The sequence below is a fragment of the Schistocerca serialis genome, chromosome 12 (assembly GCF_023864345.2).
Source record: "Schistocerca serialis cubense isolate TAMUIC-IGC-003099 chromosome 12, iqSchSeri2.2, whole genome shotgun sequence".
Taxonomy (NCBI): Eukaryota; Metazoa; Arthropoda; class Insecta; order Orthoptera; family Acrididae; genus Schistocerca; species Schistocerca serialis.
Genome location: NC_064649.1, coordinates 36,576,267 through 36,602,258, shown reverse-complemented (window position 1 = coordinate 36,602,258; position 25,992 = coordinate 36,576,267). Strand labels below are relative to the sequence as shown.

The window sequence follows — 25,992 nt, the reverse complement described above, 5'->3', positions numbered from 1 at the left end:
TCCCTTAAAACCCACTTCCTTTCGTCTTTCCCTCTTTCCTGACGAAGCAACCGTTTGTTGTGAAAGCTAGAATTTTGTGTGTATGTTTGTGTGTCTATCGACCTGCCAGCGCTTTTGTTTGGTAAGTCACATCATCTTTGTTTTTAGATATATCTATCTATCTATCTCACACACAGAAGTCACCCTAATTTTCAGAGCTGCAGCTACTCTCCTCATTACTTTCTACAAAGGTGGCAGACGACCACTTCTATCCTTCTCTTCCCCAAAATATCATCTTACACTAAGCTCACAAGACTGGCTCTATAAGGTAGTGTCACTGCCTACTTTCAAGTGGGTTGAAGAGTTCATATCAATATGTTTGAAATTAACATGACATTTTACACCACTCAGTAAACACAAACTGAATCAGTAACTCACGATCCATGACAAATGCTTTGCAGCTACTAAGTATAACACCATGCACGAAATCGATTTGTCAGGCAGCAAGGGGGGCACTATCACCGTGGCAATGTTCACAAAGTTCAGAGCTCTGACTGGTACTAGAGTGTCCCTCCACACACTGTATTCCAGGTGTGTGAACTGTCAGGTATATTCTTTCAGCGGTCTATCTGAAGAACGAGTCATACCAGCATCGAGAGCTGCATCCGATCAATCTTCAAACAGCAGATAACAACGTCACATACGAGGTGTGGTCAGAAAGACATGGGAATTTTTTTAATTTCACAGGACTTATACATCCAACTTTCATTTTTTTAAATCTTGTTGGTACACATATTCCTGATGTATGTTTGCATTTTCAGTTGTTTTGACAATTTAGTTTATTGCTGGCATTCAAAAAGGCTATATGTGTTTTTTAGTGCCCATCGAATTTTGACTTATGTGAAAGATAAATAATTTGCATTAAATTTTGCTTGAGAAATGACAGTGCAGCAATGCATGCATAATGCTGACTGGCTTCTGGCACGTCTACTGTGAGTACGACAACAGTTTTTCAAAGAGGAGTCATGACAACTTTGAAGACAACCACCTTGATGCTCTAGCAGATTAGTTACTGATGACAGTTTGGGAGAAGTAAAAAACTGTTCTGGAAAATCAATGAATCACGATCAGAGAGGTTTCTAATGTCAGCATAGCCTTTGGCTAAAGTCCACCATTTTTTTTTTTTATTTATTTTTTTTTTCATATGTTTTGGACATGAAACATGTAGCAGCAAAGTTTGTTCCAAAATTGTTGAATTTCGACCAGGAATTGCTGACTCAATTCAACAATGATCCAAAACTTGTAAAGAAGGTTATAATATGTAACGTAACATGGGTATGATGTCAAACCAGAGGCCCAACAGTCTCAATCTAATGGAAACTGCCTGAATGGCCAAAACTGAAAAAGTTTGAGAAGTTCAATCACATTTGAAAGTTGTTCTCACACTCTTCTTTGATTACAATGGGATAGTACATCACAAGTTCCTGCCTTATGGCTGTACAATCAATAAGGAATACTGCCTGGTACTTATGCACTGGTTGCGTGAAGCACTCTGAAGAAAATGGCCAGAACTGTGGCAAAACTAACCACGGAAACTGCATCACGATAATGCTCCTGCTCACAGCTCAGTGCCTATTCATGATTTTTTGGCAAACAAAAATGCTGTGTTGCCTCAGCCACTGTAATTGTTCGACATCACCCCCTGCAACTTCTTTCTATTCCTGAGCTGACAACCACGAAAGAACGTCATTTTGCCACCACAGATGACATAAAAATACAATTGTCGAAGGAGTGGAATTCCATAATAAAAAGGGAGTTCCAGAAGTGCTTCGAAGATTGGGAAAAGCAGTGGCATAAGTTCATTATATCTGAGTGGGATTACTTTGAAGGTGACAAAGTAGCAATTGAATACAGAACATTCTTTAAGAAAAAAAAATTTCTGTTACTCTGTTCTGGTATGCCACAGAAGCAGAATAGACATAAATGGTGGACTTTCAGTCCAGGCACTCACCCCCAGACACTCTGCACGATACACTGCGACGTGTGGGTGGCCGGCTTCCCTGCCTCTGTCAGGGGGGCATAGCAGATCTTCTCCAGGCCCTGCCCCTCATCTTGACCTAGCTGAGTTATCTGCTGCTGCAGCTGGCGCAGTGCCAACAGGAACTCCCGGTGGAATATTGGCCCAAACTCAATGGGGCCGTTCGAAGTGTTGTGCACGATGCTGGGCAGGCCCGTCGCATGCACGATAATCTGCTCGGTCCGGTAGAACGGTTCGAATGCCGCATCGTAGAACTCCCTCTCCACACGGGAGCAGCTCGTTGGGGACGCCCACAACTCCACTGGATCTGTTGTAACCTACACAAATGAAAAAAGAGAAATTAGTTTCAAAACTAAGGTTTTTAGTTCTGACAGGCCAAAATTAATGACATAATAGCAAAAGAAACAACAAAACAATTCAGAATGCAGAATTTACACTATAGGAAGAGTAGACACAAAACTGATTATTGTTGTTCTGTCTTTGATGCTACAAGGTTGGATTAATAGACACAGATGTTTTGTGATCTGTCAAGTGCTTTTGAGTGTGGTAATCACAGAATTATTCTAGATAAGCCGAAGTATTGTGGGACAAGAAATAAGTGGTTTTATTCATATTTAACGGGAAGTCAGCTCGGGTTTAAATAAACTCTACACATAATGCGCAAAAACCAACAGATTCCTCTAATTGGGTCACGTGGGGTTCACTCTGGGGTCCCTTATTGTTCTTAATATATACACTACTGACCATTAAAATTGCTACACCAAGACAAAATGCAGATCATACACGGGTATTCATTGGACAAATATATTATACTAAAACTGACATGTGATTACATTTTCACGCAATTTGGGTGCGTAGATCCTGAGAAATCAATACCCAGAACAACCACCTCTGACCGTAATAACAGCCTTGATACGCCTGGGCATTGAGTCAAACGGAGCTTGGATGGCATGTACAGGTACAGCTGCCCATGCAGCTTCAACACAATACCACAGTTGATCAAGAGCAGTGACTGGCGTATTGTGACAAGCCAGTTGCTCGGCCACCATTGATGAAGACGTTTTCAATTGGTGAGAGATCTGGAGAATGTGCTGGTCAGGGCAGCAGTCTAACATTTCCTGTATTCAGAAAGGCCTGTACAGGACCTGCAACATGTGGTCATGCATTATCCTGCTGAAATGTAGGGTTTCGCAGGGATCGAATGAAGGGTAGAGCCACGTGTCTTAACACATCTGAAATGTAACGTCCACTGTTCAAAGTGTCGTTAATGCGAACAAGAGGTGACCGTGACGTGTAACCAATGGCACCCCATACCATCACGCCGGGTGATAAACCAGTATGGTGATGACGAATACACGCTCCCGATGTTGCCAAACACGGATGCGACCATCATGATGCAGTAAACATAACCTGGATTCATCCAAAAAATGACGTTTTGCCATTTGTGCACCCAAGTTCATCGTTGAGCACACCATCGCAGGCTCTCCTGTCTGTGATGCAGCGTCAAGGGTAACTGCAGCCACAGTCTCCGAGCTGATAGTCCATGCTGCTGCAAACGTCGTCGAACTGTTTGCGCAGATGGTTGTTGTCTTGCCAACGTCCCGATCTATTAACTCAGGGATCGAGACGTGGCTGCACGATCCGTTACAGCCATGCTGATGCCTGTCATCTCGACTGCTTGTGATACGAGGCTGTTGGGCTCCAGCACAGCATTCCGTATTACCCTCCTGTACCCACCGATTCCATATTCTGCTAACAGTCATTGGATCTCAACCAACACGAGCAACAATGTCACAATACGATAAACTACAATCGTAATAGGGTACCATCCGATCTTTATCAAAGTTGGAAACGTGATGGTATGCATTTCTCCTCCTTAGATGAGGCATCACAACAACGTTTCACCGGGCAATGCCAGTCAAATGCTGTTTGTATATGAGAAATCGATTGGAAACTTTCCTCATGTCAGCACGATGTAGGTGCCGCCACCGGCGCCGACCTTGTGTGAATGCTCTGAAAAGCTAATCATTTGCATATCACAGCATCTTCTTCCTGTCGTAATAAAATTATAAACAGCCGACCAGTTGCAATGGATAAAGAATTCTTTACCTAGGTTTCAACAAATTTAAATTTGTCTTCTTCAGAAGGTGGCAATTTTACATTAGTATGAGTCAGTCGGTTGTGAGCTCTGCAACATCCATGTACTAATTTATATTTACGTGACAAACCCTATTTTTAGGGCTATATTTTAATTTTGACAAATGGATCTATGCAGACATTCGTAAAAACGGCGATGATACATCAGTCCATACTAATGTAAAATTGCCACCTTCTGAAGAAGACAAATTTAAATTTGTTGAAACCTAGGTAAAGAATTCTTTATCCATTGCAACTGGTCGGCTGTTTATAATTTTATTACGTGGAACCGTTGCTGTTGTGCAGCTATGTTTAAAATACTGTTCTTCCTGTCGGTTAAATTTCGCGTCTGTAGCACGTCATGTTCGTGGTGTAGCATTTTTAATGGCCAGTAGTGTATTAATGACTTACAACTATATTCACGAAGATGAAAAGCTAGTTCTTTTTGATGATAATACAAGTATAGTAATCACACTCAACAAACAAGAATTAGTTGAGGAAATTTTAATGTCTCTTAGAAACACTGCAGCCATCTGGCAAGGAGTGGTGTTCAATATGTCCTCTGTGAACATAAGCGAAGCCAATGTGATCGTCAGCCATCGAGCTGTCGGTGTAAACCACTTCAGAGTCCTGGGACATGTCAAGTATCGAGAGGAAGTGACAGCAGAGAGCCACGACGTTAACTGCATCCTTAGGGCCATGCAAAAGGTACGAAGCTTTGGCCTAGGTCTACAGCAAGGAGGTGTACGTGAATGGACCTCGAGTAGAGGTGATAAAGGGAAGGACTCTAGTTCAGACAGAAGGGATCAGACGCGAACGGCAATTGTAAGCCCTGACCTGGGCCACCAATGCAGGAGATGAACTGCGGTGGTCGGGAAAAGGAGACTGTAATTTGGATGCTCAGGAAGCTACAAATGTGTGTGATGTAACTGGTGAGCAGTTGTGCATACCTGATCTATAATGGAATGACTCCAGACGCTACCAGTATGCTGGTCACTGGACTCATCCTAAAAGCTCCTGTCCCTAGTCAAACTCCGCAGTGGCGCACTGGGTCTAGTAACTGCCATGCTAAGGGCGCTGCTGAACCGTAAACCATACTCCCATAGTGAAGGCGGTATTGAACAAGGATTCTGTATAGCTGCCTCACTGTAGAGTGATCTGCATCCTAGTTGGTGTTGCTCAGGCAGAGGAGGGCACTGAAGTGTGTCCAGCACTTTCACTTAAGGTGATTAAGATGAGGAAGAAAAGTCAATCGAACATCGAAAGCCAGTCTTAAGAATCAATATGCCTCCACTAGTGTGAGTGGATCGTCATTAAGGTAAAGTTCAGGTTCCAGTTGAATGGTACGACTCCAACAGAAGTGGGCTACAGCCCAAGAGCCCTTACTGTGCCTTGTGGATGGCTCCCTGTAGGCACTGCTCAACAACACCAGTACTGGAGGAGCAGTAGGAAATGCAAACGTCATCTGCTTACAGAGACGGTGAGATGGACAGCCCTACAGCTGCTGCTACAGTGTTAATGGCCACTAGAAATAGAGACACACTACTCAATATGGAGCCTTGCGGGACTCCATTCTCCTGGATATGGGGGGGGGGGGGGGGGGGTTATGGGAGGCACTGGCTTGGACATAAAAATCTGGAGTGGGCTCTGGAGACCCTTCTCATATAAAAGGGCAAGGATATGATGTCACCAGGGCATGTCATAAGCTTTCCTTAAATTGAAAAAGATTGCAAGCAGGTGTTGGCGTCTGGAAAAGACTGTACAGATAACAAACTCGAGGGACACCAGATTATCAGTGGTAGAGCGACCCTGGCAGGAAGTGCCCCGGCATGGAGCCAGTAGACCCTATGACTCCTGGAGCCAACACAACTGCCAACTTACCGTATGTACTAACAGCCTACAAAGAATGCTGGTGAGGCTGATGGGCCAGTAGCTATCCACATCAAGTAGGTTTTTACCAGGTTTGAGCACTGGAATGATGGTACTCTCCTGCCATTGCAACAGGAATACACCAGATCTGATTGAAAATGATGAGATGTCGCTGGTAGTCCGACGAGAGATGTTTAATCATCTGACTGTGAATCCGATCTGGACCAGGAGCTGTGTTGGGGCAATGTGCAAGGGCACTGAGGATCTCCCACTCAGTCAATGGAGCGTTATATGGTTCACTGTGATGTGCAGTGAATGAGAGGAGTTCCCTTCCATTCACTATTTGAGGGTGAGAAAGATTGTGGGGTAATTCTCCAATGCAGAGGCTCGAGCACAGTGCTCAGCAAAGTTCTTGGCAATTGCATTTGTGTCGGTAGACAACACTCCATTGATATTAAGTCCAGGGACACCTGTTGGGGTCTGGTACCCAGACATCTGATCTTCGTCCAGACTCAGGTCTTTCAGTGCTCTGTCAAACTCTTCACGCAGTATCATATCACCCATTTCATCTTCATCTACATCCTCTTCCATTTCCATAATGTTGTCCTCAAGAACATCGCCCCTGTATAGACCCTCTATATACTCCTTCCATCTTTTTGCTTTCCCTTCTTTGCTTAGAACTGGGTTTCCATCTGAGCTCTTGATATTCATGCAAGTGGTTCTCTTTTCTCCAAAGGTCTCTTTAATTTTCCTGTAGGCAGTATCTATCTTACCCCTCGTGAGATAAGCCTCTACATCCTTACATTTGTCCTCTAGCCATCCCTGCTTAGCCATTTTGCACTTCCTGTCGATCTCATTTTTGAGATGTTTGTATTCCTTTTTGCCTGCTTCACTTACTGCATTTTTGTATTTTCTCCTTTCATCAATTAAATTCAATATTTCTTCTGTTACCCAAGGATTTTTACTAGCCCTCGTCCTTTTACCAACTTGATCCTCTGCTGCCACTATCTTAACAAATTAACAGTTACGCGGACCACAGAGTTCGTAAAAAAGGATCGAGACTTCAATCACAGTTCTCAGAGTGAGCTGTTTTGTCGAGAGACTCATTAGTCTCTGAAATCTGACTCTAAAATTGCCATAGAAAAATTTCAAGTGCAATGTTGTCACCCATTAGAGCATCTTAATGTACAAGGCCTCATTAGTTGAATATAGAACTCTCCAACACTTAGCATATTGAGGTCCGTAGAAACCATGGTGGTATCTTATTACTGAAAGACCACTTTTTCCTGTATCAAGGAAATATTTCCCAGCCCTTGCAGGACCTAACTGGGTAATAGGTAGTTTATACAGAAAATATTTAATTTTCTTTAGAGTAACACCAGCTACATTACCTTTTCTCCCAAACTGCGGCTTGCAGACAGCTCTAAATTTTTATTACTAAATAATTTCCCTTTCGAATACAATATAGAAAGTTCTGGCAGAATGTAAACAACTCTAGGATAAAGGTACCAACCACTGAATAGCAGAGGAACTGAGCTGTCAACTCAACACCTCTGCTATGGTATTCGTTCTTACCCTTACTCCTGAATTATTTACTTTTGATTTCTCTGATTGTATTTATTTCTTTTCATTACTTGGATAAAGTTTAGGGCAAAAACTAATGATACCTTTAGGCTCCTGTTACGGCAGATAATGTCCATCAGAAATAGGCCATTCATTTTTAGAATATAGCATTTTAGGGGCCATTGCATACAAATTTATGAATAACTTTCAGTAGGATGCATGAATAGTTCATATGTGCTCTGTTTGGCTTTAAAAAATATATTTATATTCTTGTTGAACTGGGTTCACACAACTGCAGTCTCTTCTTTATTAGCTGTTTACTATTTTTCTAAAATTTCATCTTCTTCCCAAGTCTTTTTCTTTCTTCCATCCATGTCATTTCCATACCAAACTTCCCATTCCAGCCTTAAAATGATTCTAAATTTAATTGTTCCATCAATATTAAAGTGGAAACACTTCAGAATGTTCTGCAAAATTATATTAATTTGGTTAAAAATGTGCTTTTGAGTTATGATGCCATTTTATGGTGACAACTGAATGACACAAACATACAACTCTTGGAAAGAGGTGCTAGTCTAAAAATCACATGAAGCACTGTGAGACAGTATTATTGATTAGCCAGGCTGAGCTGTAGCAATTAGCTTTTCTAAACATGAGACATCAAGTTACAAAAGAACAACTCAACCTTTGCCGATCATCTTAAGAGAGCACCATTCATACGATGTAGAATATGAAGTTTTGGATTCTGTTAAAAGTAGAAAGATGATCCTCTAGATAATCAAACTTAACATTGAATAACAGCTTAGAACTGAATTAAATTACTAAACTTCATTTCCTTCAACCCCCCGCCCCCTTCCAATTAAGTTTTAGTTACAAAATACTATATTAAAATTCTAAATTTATTTTTTAGCAGTTGATAAATGAATTTCCATATACAATCCTAAATTAAGTTTTCTTTTTTAACAAATGTAACAATTTCTGCGGGATTCTAACAATATTATGGAAAGGAAAGTTGCTACTCACTGCAGCAGTGATGATGAGTCGCAGATAGGCACAATAAAAAGCCTGACACAAATCTTTCAGCCAGTAAGGCCTTTGTCAAAAATAGATAACACGACTGCAGTGTGAGACACACACACACACACACACACACACACACACACACACACACACACACACACACACAGAGAGAGAGAGAGAGAGAGAGAGAGAGAGAGAGAGAGAGAGAGAGAGAGAGAGAGCTAGCTTTTGTTGGTAAGTAATTTTTGTTTTGGTTTTATTCTACAGTAACTGTGATGTTTTGTTTGTTATATAGTTATGGTATTTCTACTGTGTTTTAATTGATCTAGTGAATATGGAGGTTTATGGGTTTTGGAGTAGTTGGGGTTTTGGTTTCTGTGGTGTCTTGACTTATGCAGGTGTATGAAATTTTTAGTTGTTATTGTATCTATGGTTTACCAGTAGATATTTAGAGCTGCTTTGAGCAAATGTCCAATTCCACTTTTTTTAGTTGTAGGTATTGGCTTTTTTTTACTGAGGGCTTCATTTGTGCTATATAGGTGAAGGGGAATGTCCAATTCCACTCTTCATAGTTTGGGGTGTTCATTTTTTGGTATCAAGGCCTTAATTTGGGCTATACTGGTCAAACAGAATGTCCGATTCCACTTTTCGGAATTCCAGATGTTGGTTTTTTTATATCATGAGCTTTGTTTGAACTTTTAAGTGTTACAGGATTTAGGTTAGCACCGCACATTTGTAGAGCAGAAATGGAGAAAGGAGGAGTTGCCAAATTTATCAGGAACTGTCAAATTTAAGAACATAGACATTCATAAATTTTGCCTAGAACAGCATATGGAAACATGTGGAACAGAAGTAGAATTTCACAATAAATCCTTCATAATATTGAGTGTATATCGAGCACCAGCAGGTAACTTTAATCTCTTCGTAAACCACCTTGAAGCTGTACTGGCCCATTTAACAACCAAAAACAAAGAAATAGTGGTTGCTGGTGACTTCAATGTAGTTCCCTTAAAGACTTTCCCAATAGTAACACTATCATTCAACTTAATTCCCACTGTAAAAACCCAACTAGTGTAGCCAATTGCTCACAAACAGCCATTGATATCTTTATAGAAAAGTTCAATGAACAAATGTATATTACAAAACCAATAGTCAATGATCTCTCAGACCCTGACATGAAGTTCCTTCTGTTAAATGTTAATATTGAACATGATATAAAATCTGTTAAATCTGAACTCAAGAGGGTAATCAATAAGCCAAAAATTGATTTTAGGACACTTCTCAGAGGCATTCACAGAAGTGACATTGACAGTGCTCATGGCATGAATGAAAAATACACTTTTGTCAAGAAAGTGCTTACCTTATTTGAACACTGTTTTCCCCAAAACTAACCAAGGTTAGAGCAAAGTCCACAAAGAAGCAATGGATTACTAACGGAATAGAAGTATCTAGTAAAACAGAATGAAAACTGTTCTGATGTTGATGCTACAGCACATTACAAGAAATACTGCAAAATATTAAAGACTGTAACATGGACATCCAAGCAAATATATTACAAGGAAAAGATAGTCATGTCAGATAACAAAATAAAGACAATATCGGATATAGTGAAGGGGGAGACCGGTAGAACCAGACATGATGGGGAAAATACGCTACAGTTTGTGGAAACTGCAACACCAAGAAGAAAAGGCACGAATTCAATTAATACCACTGGTTAGGTACATGACAAGTAACAAATGATCACCTTTTCAAACCTGTACATGTCCTTTGAGCCCTAGTCAGTACGTCGTGAAGCCACCATATGTTTCAACTACAGCTGCTATACGCCACCACATTGAATTGATGAGGTCCTGAATACATTCCTGAGGGATTTCCCTCCACGCAGATTGTATCTGAGCCCACAAATCCACGAAGCCAGCTACTAGAGGACCATGACGCGCTGGGTGCCGACCAACCATATGCCAGACATGTTCGATGGGCGACATGTCTGGCAAACATGCAGGCCAGGGAAGCAATGGTACCCATCGCTCTTCGAAGAAGGCCTGTACATTTCTCACAATATGTGGCCAGGCACTGTCGTGTTGAAATGTGGCCTGTGGAGCTGCCTGAAGCAGGGGAGTACCTCAGGATCCACAACCTCAGTTAGGTACCTGTCGCTGTTCAAAGTGTCCGCAATATGAACGAGGCGATATCAGTTATTGTAACCAACGGCACCCCAAACCATCACACCTGATGTTTGTCCGCCATGCCGCACAATAATGCAGCCCTCCAGGTCGCACTCACCACAGTACTGCTGGACATGTATGCAGCCATCACTGTAGGACACAAAGCGGGACTCATCGGAAAAGATTACATGTTGCCACTCAGCACCCCAGTGGCGGTATTCATGTGCCCATTGCAGTCGGAGGAGCTTGTGGTTTTTGGACAATGGAAGTCAATGAAATGGCATGCTTGCAGTGAGTCCAACCTGCAGCAGATGGCGATGAACCGTTGATGCAGACAAGTTCACACATGTTGCAGTGCACCAGCGACACGCCAACACTGTGGATGACACTATATGGTCATGCGGAGAATATGACGGTCATCCTGTGCTATGGTCATGTTCCGTTGTCCAGTTCCCGCTCGTCGTTACGTACGACCTTCCTCTACACACTGCTTCCACTCACACACACACACACACACACACACACACACACACACACACACCATAGCAGCATGCCCTGTGCGAGCCGAAATGTCATGGTATGACAACCCTGTTTCCCGAAGACTGATCATTCTGCTCTGTTCGAACTCTCACATGCTAATATAGCTCCCTTTGATGTTTATGAGGCATACTGGTACTCACTGTATTGTTTCCAACTTGTGTGGCAGCTCTGTACCGACTACACTAGGTGCAACACTGACCCTGTCAGGCTGACATGTGTACATCATATCGCTGCAAAACGTATCACTTATTGCTTGCACACCCGACGCCACTTCCGCCAAGTGTGGCGTTATTCGAGTAATTCCTTCTCGGTGTTCCCCTTTTCACAAACGGCAGTGTAGCATTAACAGTAAATGATACATTGGTGACAGACGTGTATAGTGTAGCACAACTTTTTAACAAACATTTTATAACTGTTACTGAAAAGATGGAGTTGTCACATTCTGTAGATGCTGCCGGGGGATACCTCAGACCAGACATTTCAAGTAACTTCCGTAATATGAGTTTGACCCTCACTACCCCAGCAGAAGTAATGTCCATCAAAAAACATCAAAATCAAAAACATCTACTGGGTATGATGAAATATCAACAAAGTTAACTAAAGAATGTGATTCTGAGTTAAGTAACATATTAAGCTATCTGTGTAACCAGTTGTTAACCAGTGGAATATTTCCTGAATGGCTAAAATATGCTGAAGGTAAGCCACTGTTTAAGAAGTGAGATAAAGAAATAGCGGCAAATTTCTGTCCAATTTCACTTCTGCCAGCATTCTCAAATTTTAGAAAAGGTAATGTATAACCCGCTTTATAAGCATCTTATCACAAATAACATACTTTCAATGTCTCAGTTCAGATTTCTAAAGGGTCCTGATATTGAGAAGGCTATCTACACTTACAGTGAAAATGTACATACTTCAATAGACAAAAAATTGCAGGCAACTGGTATATTTTGCGATCTGTCAAAGGCATTTGACTGTATAAATCACAATTTCCTTTTAAGTAAATTAGAATATTATGGTGTAATAGGAAATGCTGCAAAATGGTTCAAATCTTATATCTCTGGCAGAAAACAAAGGGTGTTATTAGGAAAGAGACATGTATTAAGCAATCAGGCATCATCCAACTGGGAACTAATTACATGTGGGGTCCCACAAGGTTCCACCTTAGGGCACTTTTCTTGTGTATATCAATGACCTTATATCAGTACCATTATCAGATGCCCAGTTTCTTTTGTTTGCTGATGATACAAACATTGCAATAAATAGCAAATCAAGTGTAGTATTAGAAAGATCGGCTAATACAATATTTGTAGACATTAACCACTGGTTCCTAGCCCATTCTTTGTCACTAAAATTCAAAAAACCATGCTCCATGCAGTTCAGAACTTATAAAGGGTGCCCCTCGAGTATATGCCTAACATATGATGACAAGCAGATAGAAGAAGTGGACAGTGTTAAATACTTGAGATTACAGCTTGATGATAAATTCAACTGGGAAGAGCACACCACAGGACTGCTGAAGCATCTAAACAAATCTCTATTTGAAATGCAAATTCTGTCAGATATAGTGGATATAAAAATGAAAAAGCTGGCATACTAACTTTCACTCCATAATGTCATATGGGATTATCTTGTTGAGGTAATTCACCAAGCCAAGCTAAAGTTTTCTGGGCTAAAAAACGTGCAGTAAGAGTTATTTGTGATGTGAACTCAAGAACATCCAGCAGAGGCCTGTTTAGCGAACTAGGTATACTAACTACTGCTTTCCAATATATTTATTCCTTAATGAAATTTGTCATTAAAAATATATAACTTTTTCAAACCAACAGCTCATGCAATCATACTAGAAATAAGAATAATCTTCACAGGGATTTAAAGTCACTTACTGTTGTACAAAAAATGTGTGCATTATTCAGGAACACACATTTTCAATAACTTGCCAGAAGCCATAAAAGCTTAACAACCAATGACATTCAGGTTAAGAGAAGCCTAAAGGACTCACTGGTGGTCAACGCCTCTTACTCCATTGATGACTTTCTCAGCAGAACCAACTGATTTTATAGTACATTACCTTATAAAGAACTTTTTTTAAATTTTAAATTCAGAGCATTAATGCAATTTTAGTAAATGAGTGTTGTAAAATGATCCTCTCATAGTGTTCACTAAAATAATAATAAAATTTGAATCATTCCACTTGGACCTGTGGAGTGCACATTAGCTTATTTGTTTTAGTTCTAAATATTTTTATGTATTGCTTTTTGACATTTTCTACAAACTGGAGGACCACCGCATTATGAATCAATTAGAATGTAAGTAAATCTATGTACATCGAGTGAAGTGTACGATTCCTGTTTGTTTTGTAGCTGTAGCATCTTGACGCAAGTTGAGATTTCTATTATAATATTTGTTTGGGATGTGGTGGTTTGTATTGTTATATATTTAGATTATCTCCACCCTAAACCCCTTCTTTGCCATGGCTATCCCATCAGTTTTATTTTATTGTTGTAGTGAGTCACTCTTTTGTCGTTTTTATGTTTTCTCACGTTTGTTGGCATGTGTATGTAGTGATGAAATTGTTGCCATTTTATATATGCTGATTGTACGCATTTTCGCATACTGATGATGTCATGGGTCAGAGCAAACAGGTGGAATCTGACACTTCCATAACGCCCTAAGATTACTAGCACTATAGAGCCAACCCTTTAATTTTTAACAAGAAATCACTATCAGCATTATGGTTTATAAAACAAAGCATATGGCAAAAGGCTCCTTATTTCCTACACAACAAATTTTATACAAATTATTAACTGTATATTTTTAACAGTTTGTTAAAAGGAAAAACACAGTAAGTGAAACCACTATATTTCCAATCTTGTCCTCCCACCAATTTTTTTTTTAGTTCAATACAGAATGCAAGTCCAAAGAATGAAACTGGTCCCACAAAGAAACCTGATTCTGAACAAAAGTATATAGGCCTATTCCGGCATTTTCTCTTGGGCAAATGTTCACTTCCTGTCAGATTCCAAACACAAACCATACTGTTATTTTCTTGCTGTTTTGAAATTGAGTTATGTTCTGCACCCAGTATAACCTGCATTTGTCTAAATGTATTGTTCTGCTGCTGCTCACAATTAGGAAAAAAATATGTTTCTGTGTGGGCTCTAGTGAAGGTACAGGAGGCAGTTCTCAGATGCAGCGTAAACTTGCCTTGTACCAATAGATCTAGTGTGCTTCAGATATCAGCTGTACCCCACTATGAATATAACATTATGGTGTTACTTAAAAAACTTAAGTTTACAAAAAATAAGGGCAACTTAATTTCACATAAATATTTATAATTAAATGAGGAGTTCAAAATAATTGGTAGTATCTTAAATACAAAACACAAACGGAGACTAAATAGGGCCTACACAACTACATTAAATTGCCCTAGACAGAGAGTGAAAAGTAACTTCAGTAAAATAGCTCTCTCTCTCTCTCTCTCTCTCTCTCTCTCTCTCTCTCTCTCTCTCTCTCTCTCTCTGTGTGTGTGTGTGTGTGTGTGTGTGTGTGTGTGTGTGTGTGTAAAAAGATTTTTCTGCATTAAATATGATGCACTCTGAGAAACTCACCTTCATATACTTAATGCCATGTCCTAGTCCAACCAGCACACACAGTCCAAGGAACAGCACGAGCCAAGGTTTTGTAGCACAGTACACGCCCAGATGTCTGAACAAATCCTCCAGTAACCTGTCCATCGCTGCCCCGACCTTCTCCACATACGAGGCATTTTCTGGTCCCACTTGCCTGGGCACGACAGCTCCCTCTGCACTTGCCACACTGGACCGCTTTGAGCGCAAGGGGCTGTCCTCTTCGTCGGCACCAAGAGCTATACGAGACTGGTCCAAGCCCGCCAGTCGCTGACCCACAGGGTCTGCACCCTCTCCCATCATCAGGCTGGCAATGTTGCTGCGATTCCTTGCACTGCAGCAGTACAACCCCAGAAGGAATACTGCCACACCAATACAGAAGACTATGGACATAGTCACGGCCATTCCGTCATTCCCCAACAGAGTAAAGGGTTCTACCGCCGGCTTCTCTGGGGGTGGAGCTGGACAGCTAGCTTCGCAGTCCACACAGCTACATGGCGGCACTCCTGGTGCTGCACTCACGTTGCACGGGATCAAGGGAGGATCCATGGCTTCGTACCCCACTGGCACGTTATTTGAGATGTAATTCATCTGCAGGGGAACAAAGGGATTTCCTTCAGCGTCACCCATGAAGTGGAACCACTTCTGTGCAGAACATCGACTGGACCCCCATTCACCACACATTAGATCAAAAGCGAGCTGCCCTGTGGCAGGTACAGAGACGCCACGACATGAATTGTAAGTACCAGAAAGATACTTCTCGGTCACATACACATTTATGCCATTCACATACTCAGTCCCGTTATGTAAAGCTCCTAGATCAGCAACTTCAACAAACCTGCTCTGCTCTGGAGAACATGTGAATTCACAAATGTGCCTAATAAGGTTGGTCATACAAGACGGGCACCTCTGAAGGAAGTTTGCAGCCAGCGTTATACCAGTGTCCATGTTCTTGAGTTGGGCGGTATCACAGCAGGTATCCATTGTTTTGAAATGCGGGCACCATTTCTGTAACAGTTTCTGACCTTCGGAATCCAGCAGTTTCGCAGCCCCATCGTACGGGCAGTTCTTGAATCTACCATCTTCACCAATTCCGCAAACACCGTACCACACGCAATGGTGATCCGAAGACAGGGCCACAGAGAGAATCTGCGCGACTACTACACAAAACAACGTCCACTTCGCTGACTTCTCAGCCATTTTTTAGACCTATGCGAATTAACGTCTATGTCTGACCTTCCGTCAGGCGCACGTAACCATGTCCTACTTGAACTTTCCCTACAGTTTAGTCAGTATATTCACGGAAAATAATGTCACTCCTAACCACACAGACACTCACCGACGAGCAAACTTGTGAAAATAACAAACGATCACAACGAAAGATCAGTTTACCGCTTCTGCTCTGTTCGACAACTGCACTATGTTCACTGGACTACGCCTCATACCCTTCCAGACTCTCGAACGACACTGTGACGTTAAATTGCTTTCGTCTCAAACCAATGCAATTCAACCTTCAGAAGAAACAGACGAGTAACGTCATGCGATGGCTGGGCGTGTTCTGTAGCTTGCTAGCGCTGCCTTCTGGTGGCAATCGTATGAACTGAGACTGGCGTTGACGTTTAGTGTCTCTGGAACAGATGGAAAACGTAATATGTAATTCTCACAGATATGTTGTACAGCAAAATAAACTTAATTGTCAGTATTTTCAAATAATTTCTACCTAGAATTTAAAATAATACTCACGTAATGTAGTGTTATCTGTGTGATCTTGCCGAGATAAGCGATGTTTCTAAGACGCAACGGGGAACGTGGCAGTATAGAATTGCTCTTTTACGTATAAGCTGATATTCAGTGTTTTTGCTCATTATTACAGATTGCACAGAATAATCATTTTCATCTCTGCTCGCCCATATTACCTGGAAAAATTTTAACTTTTTAAGGAGGTCAAAGCAAAGAAACAACTAATTTTGGCTGAGAATATGTTTTGTGTCACAATTATTGTTACATTGTCATGGAAATATGTTTTCTCACTTTTCCTCAGGCAGTGCACATGCATTTCTGAGATATTAGTATTGGCATTTTGTAAAGTTGCCTCAACTGCGAAAAAAACAAAAAACAAAGGGGTATTTACATGTAAGATTAACGTAATACAATACTGAAGTAAGCAGTGCTGTTTGAATAGTAGCCCGCGTTCGTGGATAAAACAAATTTGGATTAACAACATATGCAACTTCACATTTTATGAACTGTGGTTGAACAGTACTCTAGTTTTATTTAACAAAACTCAAATTTGGTATTTCAGAGTTTTGCGGTACACATTAACTAGCGATTTATTTGTAGGCTAACACAGAATATCCAGTGAGATGTATGGCTAATACTAAGAATATCAGACCAAAGGAAAGAAATGTAGTCTTTGAGAGAAGGACTACATTTCTTCCTTATAAGAAATTGAGTGTCGAGCATGGTCTGATTCCACCCGTCTGCTTTGACCCCTGACGTCATACTCCGAGTAAAAAGTGTAGTATTGAAGTAGACCTTCACGACAGTAATTACTTGGATTGTTATTATATGTCTATAGCTTTCTGTGGACTGGATTCTTAACCTTTAAGCTATTTTCGCCGCATATATTACTGTCATTCTACATAATTTCTGTGATCGTACCAAATCTGAATAAAAATTTACTATACAAGCTTTTACAAGTGCCTCGTATAGCTTAATCATGAGCCATTTTTTCTGGTGTTCTTCTTCACTGATGTACATTTGTATCACCATGATTGCATCTCTGCATAGCAGGAACAGTGTAGTTTACCAATTAAGGATTTTTTTCTCTTCATGTTTTGGGCTCTAACTATCATTTCAGTCTTCCCTATTTTCCAAGAGACTAATGGGAACTTCAGCCATATTGCTCAAGAATAGCAACAAACTAAATAACTGAGTGCTGTTCTGTAACTTCACATGAATAATATGCCAGTGCCACACTCTGCAGTTAAAGCAAATTTATATTTTTGAAACATTTCTACACACTTGTCTCCCACAGATATGGGTTCAGTTCTTGGATCACTTTCCAGAAAAAAAACAAAAATTAATGACAAAAACGTGAGATCAAGACATTACTTTTAATGCTTACTGAAAAGAGTTTTTTCATTTCGGGTTGTACATGCAGAAAAATAGCACTTCATAACACTAAGAAGGGAGTGCACTTCTCTTATATCCTCCTTATTTCACTAACTCATCTAAATAATATCTACAATAAATCCACAGTAAACGTAAATCATACATATGAACTGAATAGCATGTTTTTGAAGAAATGTAATTATGAGAATTCGGCCTAGAAAAATATTTTACAGCTTGTTGAACTATGTTATACAGTATCTCTTCAACATCCATTAATACATACATTAATCCTTATTCCACAGATCATGAATACAACATTCCATAGTGAAGTGGAACGTGTCACATTAACATAAGCAAAATAATTAATTAAATTTTTTATTTTTATTTTATTTTTTATTCATAATTTTTTTCATCACAGTTACTACTTCATATCCAAGAATTGATTTACTGAGTAGAAGGAGTTGTCATTCAGAAATTCTTTTAATTTGCTTTTAAATTTTGGTTGGTTATCTGTCAGACTTTCAATACTATTTGGCAAATGACCATGGATTTTTGTGGCAGCATAATTCACCCCTTTCTGTGTCAAAGTGAGATTTAATCCAGAATAGCGAATATCATTCTTTCTTCTAGTGTTGTAGCTATGCACTTCGGCTGTTATTTTTGAATTGGGATGGGTTATTAATGACAAATTTCATAAGTTGATATATGTATTGCGAAGGTACTGTGAATATCCCGAGTTCCTTGAATAAATGTCTGCAAGGTGATCTTGGGTGGGCTCCAACTATTATTCTGATTACACACTTTTGTGCAATGAATATTTTCTCTCTTAATGACTAATTGCCCCAAAATATGATGCCATAGCATAGCAGTGAATGAAAATAGGCATAGCAGACTAATTTACTGATACGTTTATCACCAAAATTTACAATAACCCTAATAGCATAAGTAGCTGAACCTAACCGTTTCAGCAGATCATCGACGTGTTTCTTCCAATTCAATTTCTCATCAATGCACACACCCAGAAATTTTGAGAATCCTGTCTTAACAACAGACTTCTGTTCATAGTCTATATTTATCAATGGTGTTACGCCATTTACTGTACAGAATTGTCTAAACTGTGTTTTCTCAAAATTTAATGAGAGTCCATTTGCAGAACACCACTTACTAATTTTCAAAAGACATTATTTACGATTTCCTCAGCTGATTCTTGCTTGTTGGGTGTGATTACTATACTTGTATCATCAGCAAAAACAACTTTGCATCTTCATGAATATAGAGTGGCAAGTCATTAATATACATCAAGAACAACAAGGGACCTAAGACCGAACCCTGTGGGACACCATTCATGATACCTCTGTGGTTAGAGGACTATCTGTACTGTTAATTTCAATTTTGTGCATTCTTCCAGTTAATTATGAATTAAACCATTTGTGCACTATCCCACTCATACCACAAGACTTATTCTTATCTGGAAGAATTTCATGAGTCACACAATCAAAAGCCTTTGAGAGATCACAAAATATCCCAATGGGTGATGTTCGGTTATTCAATGCACTTAATATTTGGTCACTGAAAGTATATATAGCATTTTCTGTTGAAAACCCTTTCTGAAAACCAAATTGACATTTTGTTAGTACTTCATTTTTACAAATACATGATGTTACTCTTGACTACATTACCATTTCAAGAATTTTGGATAAAGCTGTCAGAAATAAGATTGGGTGGTACTTGTTAGAATCACATGTATCCCCTTTTTTATGTAATGTGTTAACAATAGTGTATTTCAGTCTATCTGAAAGAATGCCCTGTTTCAGTGAGCTACTATGTATGTGGCTGAGAATCCTACTTATTTGTTGGGAACAATCTTTCAGTACTCTGTTGGAAAAGCCATCGATTCCATGTTAACTTTTACTTGTAAGTGAATTTATTATTTTCCTAATTTCAGTAGGAGAGGTGGGTTGAATTTCAATTTTATCAACTTCACAGAGTTGTCAAGTTTGGAGAAAAAATTATATATTCATTTATCACTATATACAGGATGTCATGAGGTTTTCCTCCAGTTGCTGGAGGTTGTTCCTTAGGTTATTTGGAACAAAAAAATGTAAATACAGTACTGTGATCAGATCCATAGTTAAGAAGCTACAAGAGAGCTCCAAACCATGCCACGGTATATGGAGCACTGCACTTGTGTTCACAGGACACACGGTCAGTCTTAGTTTACAAGTGCAGCAAGTGGCACGTTTGCATAACAACCACATTGTTGATACTGCAGTCACTGTTTACTGTTATTGTGTCTTGTGCACAGCACACTCTGCGATGCCGTACAAGTTTTCATTGCAGGAGTATGGAGAGAGGGTGAACATTTTTGGGCTTCTGTGATGGTAATGCGAAAGCTGCTGTCGCCGAACATCACTGTCGATATCCTAATAGTAGGATACCGAGTGCCAAAACATTTAGCGGAACTTATCGAACATTGCTAGAATTTAGTACTCTTCCCAGTATTCGTATTCACTCCGAAAGACATCGTGACGTTCAAGAAGAGGAAAAAATTCTTAATTCAGTAGAGCGCAGTCCTCGTTCAAGTACAAGACGTCTAGCTACCGACAGAACGTATCACAATCTAAGGTATGTAGAATTCTTCATGAGAATGGACTGTATTCTTTTCATGTGCAGAAAGTTCACCATTTAGAGCCACACGATTGTGCCAACCATTTGCACTTTTGTAAATGGTTAAATGGAAATCGGTAGCTCTATCGCTTCGTAATGTTCAGTGTTGAGGCAACCTTTACAAGAGATGGCATCAACAACATGCATAACATGTATGTCTGGGCAAACGAAATTCCCCATGCCACTGTACTATCTCAATTTCAACGCAGATTCAGTGTCAAAGTCTGGTGTGGTGTTGTGTGTGGTCAGTTACTGGGGGCCGGCCGGTGTGGTCGAGCGCTTCTAGGAGCTTCAGCCTGGAACCGCGCCACCGCTACGGTCGCAGGCTCGAATCCTGCCTCGGGCATGGATGTGTGTGATGTCCTTAGGTTAGTTAGGTTCAAGTGCACTACTGGCCATTAAAATTGCTACACCACGAAGATGACGTGCCACAGATGCGAAATTTAACCGACAGGAATAAGATGCTGTGATATGCAAATGATTAGCTTTTCAGATCATTCACACAAGGTTGGCGCCGGTGGCGACAGCTACAACGTGCTGACATGAGGAAAGTTTCCAACCGATTTCTCATACATAAACAGCAGTCGACCGGCGTTGCCTGGTGAAACGTTGTTATGATGCCTCGTGTAAGGAGGAGAAATGCGTACCATCACGTTTCCGACTTTGATAAAGGTCGAATTGTAGCCTATCGCGATTGCGGTTTATCGTATCGCTACTTTGCTGCTCGCGTTGGTCGAGATCCAACGACTGTTAGCAGAATATGGAATCGGTGGGTTCCGGAGGGTAATACGGAACGCCGTGCTGGATCCCAACGGCCTCGTATCACTAGCAGTCGAGATGACAGGCATCTTATCCGCATGGCTGTAACAGATCGTGCAGCCACGGCTCGATCCCTGAGTCAACAGATGGAGACGTTTGCAAGACAACAATTATCTGCACGAACAGTTCGACGACGTTTGCAGCAGCATGGATTATCAGCTCGGAGACCATGGCTTCAGTTACCCTTGACTCTACATCACAGACAGGAGCGCCTGCGGTGGTGTACTCAACGACGAACCCGGGTGCTCGAATGGCAAAACGTCATTTTTTCGGATGAATCCAGGTTCTGTTTACTGCATCATGATGGTCGTATCCGTGTTTGGCGACATCGCGGTGAACGCACATTGGGAGCGTGTATTCGTCATCGCCATACTGGCTTATTACCCGGCGTGATGGTATGGGGTGCCACTGGTTACACGTCACGGTCACCTCTTGTTCGCATTGACGGCACTTTGAACAGTGGACGTTACATATCAGATGTGTTACGACCCGTGGCTCTACCCTTCATTCGATCCGTGCTAAACCCTGCATTTCAGCAGGATAATGCACGACCGCATGTTGCTGGTCCTGTACAAGCCTTTCTGGATACAGAAAATGTTCGACTGCTGCCCTGGCCAGCTCATTCTCCAGATCTCTCACCAACTGAAAACGCCTGGTCAATGGTGGCCGAGCAACTGGCTCGTCACAATACGCCAGTCATTACTCTCGATGAACTGTGGTATCGTGTTGAAGCTGTATGGGCAGCTGTACCTGTACACGCCATCCAAGCTCTGTTTGACTCAATGCCGAGGCGTATCAAGGCCGTTAGTACGGACAGATGTGGTTGTTCTGGGTACTGATTTCTCAGGATCTATGCACCCAAATTGAGTGAAAATGTAATCACATGTCAGTCCTAGTATAATATATTTGTCCAATGAATACCCGTTTATGATCTGCATTTCTTCTTGGTGTAGCAATTTTAATGGCCAGTAGTGTAGTTCTAAGTTCTAGGGGACTAATGACCTCAGATGTTAAGCCCCATAGTGCTCAGAGCCATTTTTGAGTTACTGGGGCCGTTATTCTCCCAGGCAATATAAATGATCTGATGTACGGTAACTTTTTACGAGAAGACTTACCGCAGTTTCTTGAAGATGTTCCTCTGGAAACAAGACGCCACATGTACCTCCAACATGACGGAGCACCTTCACACCTCCACCATGTGGAAACAACTTATCTTAATCAGCAATTCCCACATCGATTGATAGGTTGCGGAGGCCTTATCAACTGGCCTGCCAGATCCCCAGATTTAACACCCCTAGTTTACTGCATCTGGGGCTGGATGTAAGACATCGTGTACGAATTTAAGGTGGAAACCCGAGAAGAATTTGCTACAAAGCATTTTTCGATGCCGCAACGTCAATAAGGAACGAGCATGTGAAGTTACGAAATGCTACTCGCGCAGTTCACTGTGCGAATCTTTGCCTTCAAATGCAAGGAGGAAATTTTGAACACTTGCTTTAAATCCACTCTGAATGCGAGAGACTGCTACAAAATTATTTAAATTAATGATTATGCCCATTTTTGATAGTGAAATCCTACAACAAAACTTTTTTTCTGCCATTTTCCTGAGTTTTCGATCACCATAGATCCTTAATTATGGATCTGATCCTACTACTTTATTTACTTTTTTGTTCCAAATAACCTAAGGAATACCATTCAGAAATCGGGGGAAAACCTCGTGACTCATCCTGTAGGGTATTTTCAAGCAGCTAAATTATGACAAGCCCAGTCTTTAAACATATCACCAAAATGAAAAAAAAACTTATTTTTGATCTACACTGATAAGCCAAACCCAAAACATTACGACCGCTGCCACCGCAATGTTGAATGCCGCATGGTAGTGTTGCAGGCACATGGCGCGGTAAAAAATGTATGTAAGCGGAGTAGACACGGACGGGGGATCACCTTAGCGAAGATATGGACGCAAGTGAGGAAATCCGTCGAGATAAGCGACTTTGACAAACGGCAAATTGTTATTACGCAAAGACTGTGAACGAGAATCTCCAAAACGGTAAAGCTGGTCGGCAGTTCACGTAAGCATCTACAGAAGGAGGAATAAGGACAGTGGAACTACCACTAGGCGCTAAATTGCCGGATGTCCACGACTTTTCGCAGATCGTGGGGTTCAGAGGCTTGTCTCCTCCATAAAATAGGATAGATGGTGATTTGTGGCATCTCTGTCGAAGGAGCACAATGCCGGTGCACGCACAAATGTTTAAAAAAAAAAAAGTGTGTGAAGTCTTATGGGACTTAACTGCTAAGGTCATCAGTCCCTAAGCTTCCACACTACTTAACCTAAATTATCCTAAGGACAAACACACACACCCATGCCCGAGGGAGGACTCGAACCTCCGCCGGGACCAGCCGCACCGCCCATGACTGCAGCGCCTGAGACCGCTCGGCTAATCCCTCGCGGCACAAATGTTTCAGAGCACACCGTTCATCGTACATTGTTGAACATGAAGCTCCGCAGCAGACCCAGCAACATCGTCAATTGCGATTGCAGTGGGCACGGGACCATCGAGATTCGACCGTCGATAGAGGGAACCGTGTCGGCTCATTTGCTACACTAGGTCGGTGGTCGTCTTCACAAAAGGGCGTCATCGAGGTAGACGGCGGCTTGGAACGTGAAGTGCGCTATGGACGCAGGCTGGTGGGAGCAGTATTATGCTAAGGGACACATTCGTTTGCGCTTGCATGGGACCTCTGCTAGTAATCAAAGACACGCAGACAGCTGCAAACCGTCTGCATCCCTTAATGCTTGATATCTTCCCTGACGGCGATGTTATCTTTCAGCAGTATAATGTCTCGGAGCCAGAATCGTGCTACAGTGGTTTGAAGAGCATTATACACTCCTGGAAATTGAAATAAGAACACCGTGAATTCATTGTCCCAGGAAGGGGAAACTTTATTGACACATTCCTGGGGTCAGATACATCACATGATCACACTGACAGAACCACAGGCACATAGACAAAGGCATCAGAGCATGCACAATGTCGGCACTAGTACAGTGTATATCCACCTTTCGCAGCAATGCAGGCTGCTATTCTCCCATGGAGACGATCGTAGAGATGCTGGATGTAGTCCTGTGGAACGGCTTGCCATGCCATTTCCACCTGGCGCCTCAGTTGGACCAGCGTTCGTGCTGGACGTGCAGACCGCGTGAGACGACGCTTCATCCAGTCCCAAACATGCTCAATGGGGGACAGATCCGGAGATCTTGCTGGCCAGGGTAGTTGACTTACACCTTCTAGAGCACGTTGGGTGGCACGGGATACATGCGGACGTGCATTGTCCTATTGGAACAGCAAGTTCCCTTGCCGGTCTAGGAATGGTAGAACGATGGGTTCGATGACGGTTTGGATGTACCGTGCACTATTCAGTGTCCCCTCGACGATCACCAGTGGTGTACGGCCAGTGTAGGAGATCGCTCCCCACACCATGATGCCGGGTGTTGGCCCTGTGTGCCTCGGCCGTATGCAGTCCTGATTGTGGCGCTCACCTGCACGGCGCCAAACACGCATACGACCATCATTGGCACCAAGGCAGAAGCGACTCTCATCGCTGAAGACGACACGTCTCCATTCGTCCCTCCATTCACGCCTGTCGCGACACCACTGGAGGCGGGCTGCACGATGTTGGGGCGTGAGCGGAAGACGGCCTAACGGTGTGCGGGACCGTAGCCCAGCTTCATGGAAACGGTTGCGAATGGTCCTCGCCGATACCCCAGGAGCAACAGTGTCCCTAATTTGCTGGGAAGTGGCGGTGCGGTCCCCCACGGCACTGCGTAGGATCCTACGGTCTTGGCGTGCATCCGTGCATCGCTGCGGTCCGGTCCCAGGTCGACGGGCACGTGCACCTTCCGCCGACCACTGGTGACAACATCGATGTACTGTGGAGACCTCACGCCCCACGTGTTGAGCAATTCGGCGGTACGTCCACCCGGCCTCCCGCATGCCCACTATACGCCCTCGCTCAAAGTCCGTCAACTGCACATACGGTTCACGTCCACGCTGTCGCGGCATGTTACCAGTGTTAAAGACTGCGATGGAGCTCCGTATGCCACGGCAAACTGGCTGACACTGACGGCGGCGGTGCACAAATGCTGCGCAGCTAGCGCCATTCGACGGCCAACACCGCGGTTCCTGGTGTGTCCGCTGTGCCGTGCGTGTGATCATTGCTTGTACAGCCCTCTCGCAGTGTCCGGAGCAAGTATGGTGGGTCTGACACACCGGTGTCAATGTGTTCTTTTTTCCATTTCCAGGAGTGTAGTTAACTCGCGTTGATGTCTCGGCCACCAAATTCGCCTGATTTTTTTTTAAATATCTTATGGGACTTAACTGCTAAGGTCATCAGTCCCCTAAGCTTACACACTACTTAACCTAAATTAACGTACGGACAAACACACACACAC

At 42.0% G+C, this 25,992-nt stretch overlaps 1 protein-coding gene across 2 annotated transcripts in view; it reads right to left on the bottom strand.

Moving 5' to 3' along the window:
- Nucleotides 1-16,451, bottom strand: part of LOC126427907 (NPC intracellular cholesterol transporter 1-like) — a 61,742-nt gene extending 45,291 nt beyond the window's left edge. Inside the window, exons 1-2 of one of the 2 annotated variants that reach the window (XM_050089796.1) lie at nucleotides 14,919-16,451; nucleotides 1,991-2,334 (exon numbers count right to left, since the gene is read on the bottom strand). In XM_050089796.1, the coding sequence (XP_049945753.1) occupies nucleotides 1,991-2,334; nucleotides 14,919-16,136 (1,562 nt within the window). In that variant the 5' untranslated portion in view covers nucleotides 16,137-16,451. The remainder of the gene's footprint in view (nucleotides 1-1,990; nucleotides 2,335-14,918) is intronic. The other variant, XM_050089797.1, reaches the window with a different exon arrangement.
- Nucleotides 16,452-25,992: the final 9,541 nt, after the last annotated feature.